The 12,644-nt window shown below is 56.2% G+C and overlaps 1 protein-coding gene across 2 annotated transcripts in view; it reads left to right on the plus strand.

The window, feature by feature from the left end:
• The first annotated feature begins 36 nt into the window (after positions 1-36).
• Positions 37-12,644, plus strand: part of FAM20A (FAM20A golgi associated secretory pathway pseudokinase) — a 19,293-nt gene continuing 6,685 nt past the window's right edge. For both annotated transcript variants that reach the window (XM_051797736.1, XM_051797735.1), the window contains exons 1-10: positions 37-501; positions 5,893-6,077; positions 6,250-6,300; positions 6,908-6,986; positions 8,165-8,257; positions 9,756-9,871; positions 10,341-10,521; positions 10,788-10,897; positions 11,222-11,303; positions 11,384-11,443. In XM_051797736.1, the coding sequence (XP_051653696.1) occupies positions 170-501; positions 5,893-6,077; positions 6,250-6,300; positions 6,908-6,986; positions 8,165-8,257; positions 9,756-9,871; positions 10,341-10,521; positions 10,788-10,897; positions 11,222-11,303; positions 11,384-11,443 (1,289 nt within the window). In that variant the 5' untranslated portion in view covers positions 37-169. The remainder of the gene's footprint in view (positions 502-5,892; positions 6,078-6,249; positions 6,301-6,907; positions 6,987-8,164; positions 8,258-9,755; positions 9,872-10,340; positions 10,522-10,787; positions 10,898-11,221; positions 11,304-11,383; positions 11,444-12,644) is intronic.

The following is a 12,644-nucleotide window of genomic DNA, read 5'->3' on the forward strand; positions in this document are numbered from 1 at the left end:
CCCCGCCCCGAGGTGCCCGCACCCCCCGGCTCCGCCGCTCGAGCTCCCCCGTGCGCCCTGCCCCGGGAGCCGGCGGCGGCGCGCCCGGCGCTGTCCCCGTCCCCGTCCCCGTCCCCGTCCCCGTGCCCGAGCCCGTGCCCGTCCCTGCCCCGCAGCTCCCGCACCGGCCATGCCGGGGCCGCGCCGGGACCGCCCGGCCGTGCTGCTGCTGCTCGGGGCTCTGCTGGCCGCCGACCTCTACTTCCACCTCTGGCCGCGGGCGCGGCGGGAGCTGCAGGGGCAAAGGGTTCCGTCCCCGTGGGGCTGCCCCTGCCGCCGCCGTCCCCCCTCCGCCGGGACCCCCGACCCGCGCCCGCCGCCCCGCGCCCGCGCCGCCCCCGCGCTGCGCCGCCTCTTCGCCCACCCGCTGTACCGCACCGCCCCGCCGGGCCCCGCCGAGCCGCTGCTGGGCGCCCGCGAAGCCCTGCGCTACTACCGGCGGAAGGCGGCTCGCTGGAACAGGTGCGTCCCGCCGCCGCGGCACCCCCGCTCCGGGCACCCTCTGCGCGGGCATCCCCTGCGCGGGCATCTCCTGGGCACCCCTTTCCTGGGCACTCCCTTCCCGGGCACCTCCTGCGCGGGCATCTCCTGGTCACTCCCTTTGCAGGCATCCCTTGCATGGACACTCCCTTCCCGGGCATCTCCCGGACACCCCTTTCCTGGGCACCCCCTTTCCAGGCACCTCCTGGTCACTCCCTTTGCAGGCGCTCCTTTTCTGAGCACCCCTTTCCCGGGCGCTCCTTTCACGGACACCTCCTGCATGGGCATCTCCTGGGCACCCCTTTCATGGGCACCTCCTTCCCGGACATCTCCTGGGCACTGTTTTCTTGGGAACGTCCTGGGCACTCCCTTACCAGGCACCCCTTGCATGGGTATCCCCTTCCCGGGCGTCTCCTGGGCACCCCTTTCCCAGACACCTCTTTCCTGGGCATTTCCTGGGTACACCCTTCCCAGGCACCCCCTGCATGGGCATCTCCTGGGCACTCCTTTCCTGGGTGCCCCTTTTCCGGGCATCCCCTTCCCGGGAATCTTCTGAGTACCCCTTTCTTGGGCACACCCTATACCAGCACCACCTTCCCAGGCAATCTCTGCATGGGCATCTCCTGGGCACCCTCTTCTCGGGCCCCCTTTGCATGGGAATACACTTCCTTGGCATCTCCTGGGCACCCCTTTCTTGGGCACCCCCTGTGAGTGCATCTCCTGCACGGGCATTTTCTGGGAACCCCTTTCCCGGGCACCTTCCCTGCTCCTGCATCTCCTGAGCACTCCCTTCCTGGGCACTCCCTGTACAGGTGCCCCTGCACTGGCATGTCCTGGGTGCACTCTTGCCAGGCACTCCCTGTATGGGCACCTCCTGTACAGGTACCTCAGCTCTCCCAGCCCCCCCTCCCCTGCTTAAGCATTCCATGCCTGGGAATGGCAACAGAACCCCCTGGGTGTCCCCTGGCACCCCCAGTCGAGCTTGCACCCCATTTCTGGCTCTCTGCCCCACTGCCCTCCCCATCACCCCCCTCCCCAACAACCAGCCCCCCATGGACAGGCAGAGCTGGGAGGCACCTTCCTGGGGTGTGTCCTGCCCATCTCTGCTGACAGATTCCCAGGGAAAGGGATCCCCAGCTCAGTCCTCCTCCTGCTGCCTCTCCCAGCCCCAGCAATGGCTGCAGGAAAACTCCCCCATCTCCTACCCTTGGGGTGGGACTGTCACAAAGTGGGGGGACAGTGACAGTGACCTTCAACACCAACTCCAAACATCAACCACGTGAGCATGATCTGACCGCTGGGCCCTGGACCCCTGATCTAACCCCCCTTGCAGGAGGGCTGGGACCAAGCTGGAAACATTCAGCATCCCCCAGGACCCCCCAGCTCCTCCCTGCACCCCAGCAGCTTTTCCATTCATGCACAAACTGGGATACAACAGAGCACGGAGCTCCCAGTGCTCACAGCATCACCTCACCTGCAAAGGGACAGCAGCATCTCCTGGGAACCACCTCAAGGATCCCTGTCCTGGAACTTCCCCACTGCCAAGTTTGGTTTCCAGCACCAGAGCGGCCCCTGCTCCTCCTGCCACCTCTTTGATGTCTGCTGAGCTGAGTGAACAGGATTCCCAAGCTCCCACTTTCTCCGCTTCGGTACCTGTCCCTGCTGTTTCTGTGGGACTCACCCAGTGCTGGTTCCATGTGAGATTCGCAGGAGGAGATGATGGGAAGTGTTAATGGAAGGAAACAAACAACCTCCATGGTTCAGGGTCTGGAACTACCCCGTGTGCTCAGTCAGGATCACCCCTATGAGGCTCTTCCGTGGCTTGAGTCAGTCTGGAGCACGTTGGATCCTTCCTCACATCACTTGAAGTCCACAGATGGTGGGTTTGGGCATCCCTGGCTGTGCCACAGACCTGCCTTGGGTGCACCTTCTCAGAGCTGAGCAGTGCCTCCTGAAGACATCAGGATTTGGGTACCGAGATGGACATTTCCCAAGATGGGCATTTCCCAAGAAAAATCCTGGTGGGAACAGGGGATTTAAACTGAAACAGCTCACGGTTTGATGGCTGCACCATCAGAAACCCTGAGCCCCTGGTGCTGAGTTCTTTCTGCAGCACTGGCATTGTGTCCACACCTCACCTGCAGGACAGCCCTGGCTGTTCAGGTAGAAGTCTGCATTCCCTGATTTTATTTACCACTTTGTCTAAACGTGGTGTTTGCGATGAAGCCGTGGCTGCACCTTCCCTCTCGCTCCGAGGTTTTGGTTGTGACGTGTCCGGGAGGAACGTCGTGGTGCCGTTTGTCCTTGACTGACTTCACTTTGCTCCTCCAGGAAGGAAAGGGAGGCAGGGTATTGATTATTCCTCAGTCACCTTGAAATAAAATAGGTGGTGCTCATAAGCGGGTAGAAGCTCCGGGGAGCACGGACGGGCTGAGGTGACACAGAGCGACCTCTGCAACGACCTGCCAGCAACCACTGGTGCTGCAAATTGAACAGAGAATCAGGTGGCACTTGCCAGGGCTGGTGCTTTTCAGAAGACCATCAGTTTGCTGTGGGGATGGAGGAATTCCTCCCTCACCAGGAGCACTGCAGAGCCCGTGTCCTCTCCAGCTTGGTCAGGGAAGGAGCCATCTCTGTAATTGCTGAGAGCCAAGGGCAGTGTCCTCGTGGGAGCCAGGAATTCATGGCTTTCCCTCCCAATCCATGGGTTTAGCAAAGCTGCTGCTGCTGTTGAGGACTGAAGAGCGAAGTCCACAGCAGCTCCACACCCAGGCAGGAGAGGGTGAGAGCTGAGTGTCCATGTGGATCCTCTCCTGCAGCGTGAAGAGGTGACGGGGTGACAACACGTTTCTCCACCACCCGTAGGTCTGGCTGTTGGCAGAGCAGCTTTTGGAGCAGCAGGATGCTCCTCTTGAGTGGAACAAGCTGCAGCTTAACCTCCAGCACAGCGTGTCTGTCTTCATTTCTGCAGCCAGATGGACATCATCTGGCCGGGGACTCTGCCAGCTCCTGGAGTGGCCCCAGGACATGTCCCATTCGGATACCCGTGGCCAAGGGGAGCACGGCAGTGCTTGTTCCCCTCCACGGAGCTCTCTGGCTGCTGCCCATCACTGTGCTGTTCCCCAGCACTTCAATCAGGACCAGGAGTTTGATTGCAGGATGCAGAACCAGCTGCAGAGACTGATGGGGATGCAGGAAGGAAACGGCAAAAAAAACCCATCCACACCTCTTCAAAACCAAAAAAAACCAACCCAGAACCCTTAAAAACTCCAGAGATTATTTTTATCCTTGAAGGAGCAGCTTTGAAACCCCAAACTCAGCGCACTGGTGGCCTGAGCCCAGTGTCACCTCACTCTCAGCACCCCCCCCCAGCCCAGCTGAGAGCCAGGGCAACCCTGTGGCTATTTATAGCAGGGTAAAAATGAACCCTGTTTTTATATCATTATGCCTTTTTGCAGAGATCTGTTTTTACAGGGAAATATTTCAGGAATCCTGAAGGAAACAGGGAGGCAGAGGGAGCTGTATTTTGGGTTTAAGGGCTGGGAAGGGGCTGGCTCACCCAGGGCAGGGCCCATGTGGGTGCAGGGCTGGGATCTGCCTCCCCTTGCATAACCACTGCATTTTTTTCCCCACTGGTAATCCCTTGCTCACTGCCACCCTGGGGGAACAGCCTGTGTGCATGGGAGGCAGGAGAGCAAATATGGTAAAATATTTGGGCAGCTTCCCTAGGGAAAAATCCTGAGTCATTCTTCTACATCACACTGGGGTTTAATGTCCCTGGCTGTGGTGAGGGTTAAGGTTGTGCCTCAAAGAACTGTCCACGAGGAAACCTGGTGCAGGGCAGCAGCATGGAAGGGTCAGGGCACATCCACTGGAGCTGACAGCATTCCAGGGCCACATGCCTGTGCACAGGGGGGCTTCTGCCTCCTTTGCAGACAGCCTGAGCAAAGAGCTGGAGCAGGAGGGAAATGCTCCAGCACCATTCCCTCTGACCACACACACGTGGACTTCATGCTGTGGCTGACCTGGTCCAGTGGAAAGACAAACAAACTGGGAGAGGGAACAGGCTCCCGTGACCTGTACATGCAACCTGTCTCTCCAGTTCCTGGATGTTTCCCAGGATACTACTGAAATATGTCCCTCACCTCCGGAAGGTTCATCCCTTGCTTGCAGTTAGCCTGGACTAATCACGCTGTTTAACCTGCTTGGATGGAGAAAGATGATGGAAAAAACCACAACCACCACCCAGGAGCCCTTTATAATAATATGATAAATGCCTTGTGATAAATGCCTTGGTGAATGGTCAGCAGCATTTCCCAGAGCTCAGGCTCTGGCTGAGGTCTGGCCAGGCGTGTGGGACTTCCCTCTCTCCAGCCACTCCATCCCAGCCTGGGTTAGTGTCCCACTCCTTATCAGCCCCCAGCTCCTGTTTGCTCTCAGAGATGTGTCCTGGCACTTCCAGTGCAAACTGAACTTTCCCTCTGTCAGGAGTGGCTGCTCCATGCACGGCCTGGGCAGAGTTAATGGGAAACTGTCACTGCTGGGTGGAGTGAGTGACCTCTCAGTTCCAGAGTGTGGGTCCCAGCCTTGGAGGTCTTGAGGCTGAGGAAAATGCTGACTGATTGCAGAGATGGTTTTTGGATCATTGCTGAACTTGGGAAGCCCCTTCAGCTCCACCTGCCAAGAAAGGCCTGGGTAGGACCTTGATTTTAAGAGATGATGGGCAGGATGCTGCTGGATGGCCTTGTCACATCCCTACTCACCAAGCTGAGGGCTGTGAATCTGCCCATGGAATTGCAATTTGTGGCTCTCAGTGACTTTTTTCCCTGCCTGGGACCTCCAGCTTCAGGAAAAAATTCTGTCAGAGATGTAATGACTACAAAGACTGTCCTCTGTGGACAGACAAGACCCCGTTGTTCTCCTGGGCTTCCCAGACACCTCACTGAGCAGTCAAGACCCAAGTTACCTGCTGTCACATCACCTCCCCTCCTCGAACCCGGCCGGGAGCCTGTAGTTCCTCTGGGAAGCACTGCATCCATCCCACACCAGCTCTTTGTGATGCTGGAGATGCAGTTGAGCTCCATGGTCCTGCTGGGATGAGGAAAAGACAACAGAGTCCCTTGTGTTTCCCTGAGGTCGCTTTCCAGGGCTTTCCAGAGGCAGAAGGTGGCACAGTTTGTGAGACTGACCATCTCAATCATTGCTCCCTGCCTCAGTTTCCCCTCGGGTGGCACCCAGAGCCCTTATCCACCCCATGTCCCTCCAGCTCTGCTCCTGGCACCCTCCCCACTCCCCAACAGACTCCAGGCTCAGAGCACTCGGGTTTCCCATCCCGTGGCTCATCCTCATCACCCTGTCACTGCTCTCTTCCAGGAGACACAAGCTCTACAGGGAGGAGCTCAACCTGACCTCCCCGGCAGCGCCGGTGCCGCTCCGGCCAGAAGCCAGCTGGCTGCAGTTCCACCTGGGCATCAGCAGGGATGGGCTCTACCCACGCTCCAGCCCCGTTGTTAACAGGCTCCTCCGGGACATGCAGGAGTTCCCCACCATCAGTGCCGGTGAGCACCTTCCTGCCACAGGAGCTGGGATGGGCCTGGTGGGAGCTGCTTAGGGCTGGGGGGCTCCAGCCCCCACAGATCCCTTCTGCAAACCTTTGGAGCCTGGGAGGGGGGGGTCTGCAGCTGGAGATGGAGCCCAGCAGGGTCTCACCAACTGCTCCTGCCCTTGCAGATTACAGCCAGGATGAGAAGGCACTGCTGGGAGCCTGTGACTGCAGCCAGAGTGAGTGTGACACTTGGGGCTCACCCCTGCACCCCGTTGCTTCAGCTGGCCCCATCCCCAGCTCCTCCATCCCAGCCTCAGCCAGGGGAATGCAAAGCCAGGCAATGGCAGGCCCTTCTCCCTCCCATTAAACCCCTCCACCCCAGCAGAGGCTGGGATTGTAGACCATGGAATCCTTAAGGTTGGAAAAGACTTCTAAAAAATCATCCCTGTCCAACTGTTCCCCCAGCACTGCAAAGCCCACCACTAAAGCATTTCCTCAAGTGCCATGTTTAGATGGTTTTTGAGCCCTTCCAGGGATGATGATTCCACCACTTCCATGAGCAGCTTGTTTGATATCAGTGGGTACCAGGACACTGGTGTACCACTGGTTTCTACTGGGGAGGAGGAAAGAGCCCCCGGGGGGGACATAACAAAAGGCTGTTGGGAGAGGGGCTGGAAGGAAATCTCTGTGGTACAAGAGAGAGGGGGAGAGGAAAAATAACTAGAAAGAGAGGAGCAGCTGGAAGGGGTGATGGGATGCACTTGCTGGGGTGGAAAGCTGAGCTGTGCTGGAGTGTGTAACTGGGGCGTGCCCAGCCCATTGACATCTTGTTTCCTCCCCAAGTCGTGAAGCCCAGCGGTGTCCACCTGAAGCTGGTCCTCAGATTCCAGGATTTTGGGAAAGCCATGTTCAAGCCCATGAGGTAAGAACACCATCAGAGCCCCCTGAGCCCCCTGCAGAGGCAGAACCCTGCTGTGAGTGAGGGGTGTGAGCATCCTTGGCAGGCACAGCCACACCAGTGCCACACCTTCCCCCTGCTGCACTCAGCTACCTGGACAGCTGAGCAGGTTTAATTATTCTTGGCTGCTCACACCATCCCAGGAACACACGAGGGTAAATACCACTGTTCCCACACTGCTATTGATGTTGGATATTTCTCAGTTCACAAATGCCAGACTGCAAAGGACCTCAGGACACTTGTTCTCCTGAGAGCTTTGCCATTAGGGACTGCTCATTTCCTCCTCTTCCCCAGCTGACTTTGGGAGTTTACCTTGTTTTTCCTTGGATTCCCAAGAGTGTTTCCAAGAAACAGCCATCAGTCCAGCTCACCTCAAACAGTTTTAAATTGCTTCTGCACTTATTTGCAGCCCCTTGGGACTCTTCATGTCTGTTCCCCCTCACTTCACTGTCCATGCACGGGCAGGGCACCTGGCAGTGTGGTTTCCTCATTCAGAGGGCAGCCAGCTCCTCTCCTGTTGGTTTCCATCCACCTCTGCCCTGTGTCCATCAGTGTCCAACAGGTCCTGGAGGGGAAGGAAAGCATCCCTGCACTCAGCTGAGCCAGGAGGGCTCCACAATGCCCATGGGCTTTCCTGTTCCATGCAGCTGCTCGGGAGGCTGAGCATCAAATCCACGTGCTGCACATATTGGGCCACTGTGTGGCAGCCAGAAAACTGAATTAGGTGAGCTGGTTTCCCACCTCAGGGACATGAGAGCATCAAACCTGAGCCTTTCTCTGCCTCTCACAGGGTCAGGAGAGGCACAGCACAGCCTCCAGCACCCCTTGATGCTGTACCCACCTGAAAGACTGTCCCAAGGGGGTCTAAGCTCTGGCACAAGCAGATTCAAAGCCCACAATCAGCCCTTCTGCCTCCCTCACCCACCTGGCACTGAGACAGGGTGCAAGTGCTGCTCCCTGGCACAGCAGGCGATGGCTCCAGCTCGGCACTGGGCACTTTGGGTCCTGGCCTGGGCACCTGCAGCTCTGCCCCGTGGCCACACAGTGTCTGTCCCTGAGCCCACCTACTGCCCCTGTGTGCCACCAGTCTGTGTCCAGGCTGCCTGGCAGCTTGGTGAGGTTCACCCCCTGCTCCCTCCCAGGCAGAAACGCGAGGAGGAGACTCCCGAGGACTTTTTCTACTTCGTTGACTTCCAGCGGCACAACGCGGAGATCGCCGCCTTCCACCTGGACAGGTGAGCACCTGCCACAGCAGCGGCCTCCTCCTCCTCCTCCTGCTGCTACCAGGGCCTGCTCCTCTGCCCACGGAGAGCTTTGGCACGGGAAAATCCGTGCTGAGCCCTGCTTGGCCTCAGGGAAGGGATTGCTCTGGAGCACCGTCCGGGAGCTGATGTGTTATTTGGGGATGGGGCGGCTCTGGCTCTCACCAGAACCTCCAGGAGTCAGCTTTGCCTTGGCCACTGCAAGAGAATAGGTGAAGTCCAGGTTGGAACAGATCAGATACTCACCTGGCTGTCACACAGCTACACACACACATCCTTCCCCTGCAGCCAAGTGCAATGCTGAGCTCAGGGCACAGCCTGGGTGCCCTCCCAGTGAGGGAGTCACACGCTCAATCAGCAATCAAGATGTGTTTTGGATGGAGATAAACTGCAGAGATGCAGTTTTAAGCCCTCAGCTAATGAGCAATTAACCTGGCACCTCTTTCCAGCAGGGTTTGTGTTTAATAAAATCAAATACACCCTTCTCAGAAGATGAGGGCAGCAGCCTTTCTCCCCTCGGTGGGATGAGTACTGAACATCAAGGGAAGGTGATCCCTGATGGTGATGGTGGACAGGGGTCTCTAATTCCTATAGGATAAGCAGGACTAAGCTAAGTCCTGTAGCTCAAACTCCAAGCAAGGGAAAGAAGGGAGCTGAATTCCCTTCCCCGTTCTGCCCCGACATCACCACAGTGACTCTGCTTGACTCAGCTACCACCAGCTCCCTCTGCAGCTCCACTGCCACAAAAATGAGGCCAGACTGCTTTGCTGAAGTGCTTTGTGGTTTTTAGAGCTGAAAGATGCTGGATGAAAGCAAATATTTTTTTTTTCCCTTTAAATGTTGCTCAATAAGTAACAGGCTAAATCCTGTTTTGTGCCTGATTCCCAGGAGCAGAGGGCATTACCCAAGGAGCAAAGCAGAGCATTAGCTGGGTTCACCCCGTGTTACTGACTCAGCAATCAGCAGCAGCTTCCCACTCTCTGCCAGGAATGCCTTCCTGCCCCAGGCCCTGAGGTTTTTAAGAATATTTTAGAGGAATCAGCAGGGTTTGAGGGGGGGGGGTGCCTCCTCAGCCACATTGTACCAGGATCAACATCTTTTCTCTGTGTCAAACCAACACCGTAGAAGGGCCTGAAGGGCTGTTCTGGCCCCTGAAGGACCCCACTTGTGTGCAAGGGGATGGGAGAAACCGAGGCAAGACCTGTTAGGGAAAGAGACAGGAATCCTGGAGAACATCCAGATTGTTCCTGGCAGCAGCTGTTAAAATACCAAAATCCAAACTCAGCCACATTTTGGCCCAGAGAGGCAAAATGGCTTTTTGCTAGAGGGAATCTGGGAGAAAAAAAAACCCACATGGGTACAGTGGTCTGAAGGCTCCTGGTTCCCTGGCAGAAGGGGTGAGGGCAGCATCTGCCATCCCATTGTGCCAGCCTGTGCAGCAATGTCCCTTTGCACTGTGCCCTCCGTGCAGGATCCTGGATTTCCGGAGGGTGCCGCCCACGGTTGGGAGGTGGATCAACGTCACCAAGGAGATCCTGGAGGTCACCAAGAACGAGGTCCTGCAGAGCGTGTTCTTCATCTCACCAGGTGGGCCAGCCTTTGGCTGCTGCCAGCTGGGGTGGGGCAAGTTATGATCCAGGTGGTCTTTAAGGTCCCTTTCAACCTAAACCAAACCTCTGTGGGTCCGTGGTGGGAGGAAGGGCAGGACCTGCAGGCAGAAGGGGCCACAGGACTCACACTGTGGTGCAGAACTGAAATTCCTGGGTGGAACAGGTGCACAAAGACATGGTTACAGCAGAGGTGTCCCTCTCCCAGCCTGCAGCTGGAATCATCCACCAGATCTATTCATCTGCCCTCTTTTCCTAACCTTTCCCTTAGTGCGGGACCAGGTCTGTCCATCAGACAAAATCCCTGATTTGGCAGTTTCCCATCCCTGAGGTGGTTGTGTCACAGCACACACAGTCACTGTCCCACAGTGGGGAAGGGGTCAGCCCAGACCACCTCACAGCCTCCTGGAGATCACAGCTCCTTTCCCTGTTTTCTCTTCCCCTCCCAGCCAGCAACGTCTGCTTCTTTGCCAAGTGCCCCTACATGTGCAAGACGGAGTATGCGGTGTGTGGGAACCCTCACCTCCTGGAAGGGTCCCTCTCTGCCTTCCTGCCCTCCCTCAACCTGGCACCACGGCTCTCCATCCCCAACCCCTGGATCCGGTCCTACTCGTTTGATGGAAAAGAGGAGTAAGTGGGTAAATGATGCTGCTTCCCATAATATCTGCACTGCAGGGAGCACGTGGGGACGGACACATGGACAGAAACGGTGCAGGCAGAGGAAGGTTCAGGGTGCTCATAATTAATCTAATAACTCTCAAAGCCTGGGCATTGGCTGGGTTTGAATTCCAGCCTCCTGCGAGCACAAGGAGGGAGGTTTAAGTCCAGGCTTTGGGGGGCTCTTGGGACACAGCAGCTGCAGCTGAGTGAGTCTCCCCCTTCTCCATCTCCTGCAGGTGGGAAGTGAATCCTCTCTACTGCAACACAGTGAGGGAGATCTACCCCTACAGCAACGGCAACCGGCTGCTCAACATCGTGGACATGGCCATCTTTGACTTCCTAACAGGTATGATGGAGGGGGAAGGACATTCCTCCAATGTAGGCCTTCAGCATCAGTCTTCCTGCCCTCTCTCCCATGCCATGGAGTTTCTCAAGGCCATCCCTTCTCCTCCAGAGACAGTTTGGGGAGGCTGCTGTCTCCCCACAGCACCCCCCAGACTCACCCCGGCCCACTCCCCAGCAAGGTGAAAGCAGCAGCTCTGAGCATCTTAAACACTTCCAGCATGGCAACAAATATTCCATGTAGACCTGAAAGAAAACACAGGATAGTTTAGAAAACCACCAGGTCACAGGCAAGGGAAACTCTGTTCCTCTGTCTGCCCTTTGCCAGGGAACATGGACCGTCACCACTACGAAATGTTCACCAAGTTTGGGGACGACGGATTCCTCTTGCACCTGGACAATGCCAGAGGGTGAGGCTGCAGGAGGAGGGAGGGGAGGGGGGAAGGGGCTGGGCAGGCACTGAACTCTCTACTCTTTGCTTTACCCCCAGGTTTGGGCGGCATTCCCACGATGAAACCTCCATCCTGGCTCCGCTGTCCCAGTGTTGCATGTAAGTGCCAGCTTCGCCTTCCTCCCCAGGAACGTTGGTGTTCCTTCTGTAATGGGAACTGCTGGAAGTCACCCAGGCCTGGTTCCATCCAGCAGCACAGGGAAGACCCTGCTAATCCCAGCCAAGGGGCAGGCTGGATGCTGGAGCATGGGAATACAAGTGGAAAAGCATTCACTGATAAACCAGGAGACACTGCCCGTTGGATCAAGCCCTTCCAGAAGAGTCTCCTAGCATTTCCCAGCCCATCAACATGAAGTGCTATCAGAAAGCACAGAAATCTCCATCCAAAATTCTGGTGGAACTTTGATGCAGTTAATCAACTTTCCTCTTCCCACTGCATTAAGGGGAAGCTCAGAAATTTAACTATTCAAACCCTGTCTTCCCCCTTTATTAATTCACATAAATCATCAGCTGAAATCGAAATTTAAGAGACAGAAAAAGCTGCTCTTCCCTAAGGTGTCTTTTTAGGAAATGTGTAACCTCTTTCCTTGCTGTACCTGCTCCACTTCACCCTTGAGGTGATAACTGCACTATCCCTACACACCTCTATTACTGGGTCTAATTTTAAGAACTGTTATTTGCTCCAAGGAACCTTTTCATTTATAATTGCAGGCTTGCAGTGAATCCTCCTTCTGAGCTCTTATTTTGTGCAGTTTAAAACTAACTCTGCCTCTTAATTTGATCTGCAAACTGTAACATCCACAGGTCAGATCATTCTCATTCTTCCAGATCCACCTCCCAGAAACGAGCTCTTAATTTAATTCTCCTTGTAAAAGGCAGTGGTAAGAGAACCTGCAAGCTGCACCTTGTCATAAACCAACCAGGACCAAGAACAGCCTAAAAACAACTCGTGCTGCCTGAGGCAGACACGCAAACCCCTCATTTCCCACAAGAACCAATCTGTTTGGAGTGGGGGAGCATCCAAAACCGCTTGGAAGGGAAGTCAAGAGGTTTACTTGAGTAAGCACACAGAGGCCACAAATTTCAGCCTGCCCTGACCTGGACACAGCCCACAGAGTCACCTCCTTGCTCCTACACAAAGCCAAGCCATGTACATGTAAGGAGGAACAAACTCCTCCAGCCCCTCCAGACAGAGGGAGCACTGGAACCACAGGGATGCTGAACAGCTGCTCCTTTCCCTGTTAAACATGTCCATCTCCTTCCCAGCTGAGTTCTTCTCCAAGTCTGGCTTCCAGCAGAT

Source organism: Manacus candei, unplaced genomic scaffold (assembly GCF_025592945.1).
Source record: "Manacus candei isolate 608988 ecotype Guabito, Panama unplaced genomic scaffold, ASM2559294v1 h1tg000047l, whole genome shotgun sequence".
Lineage (NCBI taxonomy): Eukaryota > Metazoa > Chordata > Aves > Passeriformes > Pipridae > Manacus > Manacus candei.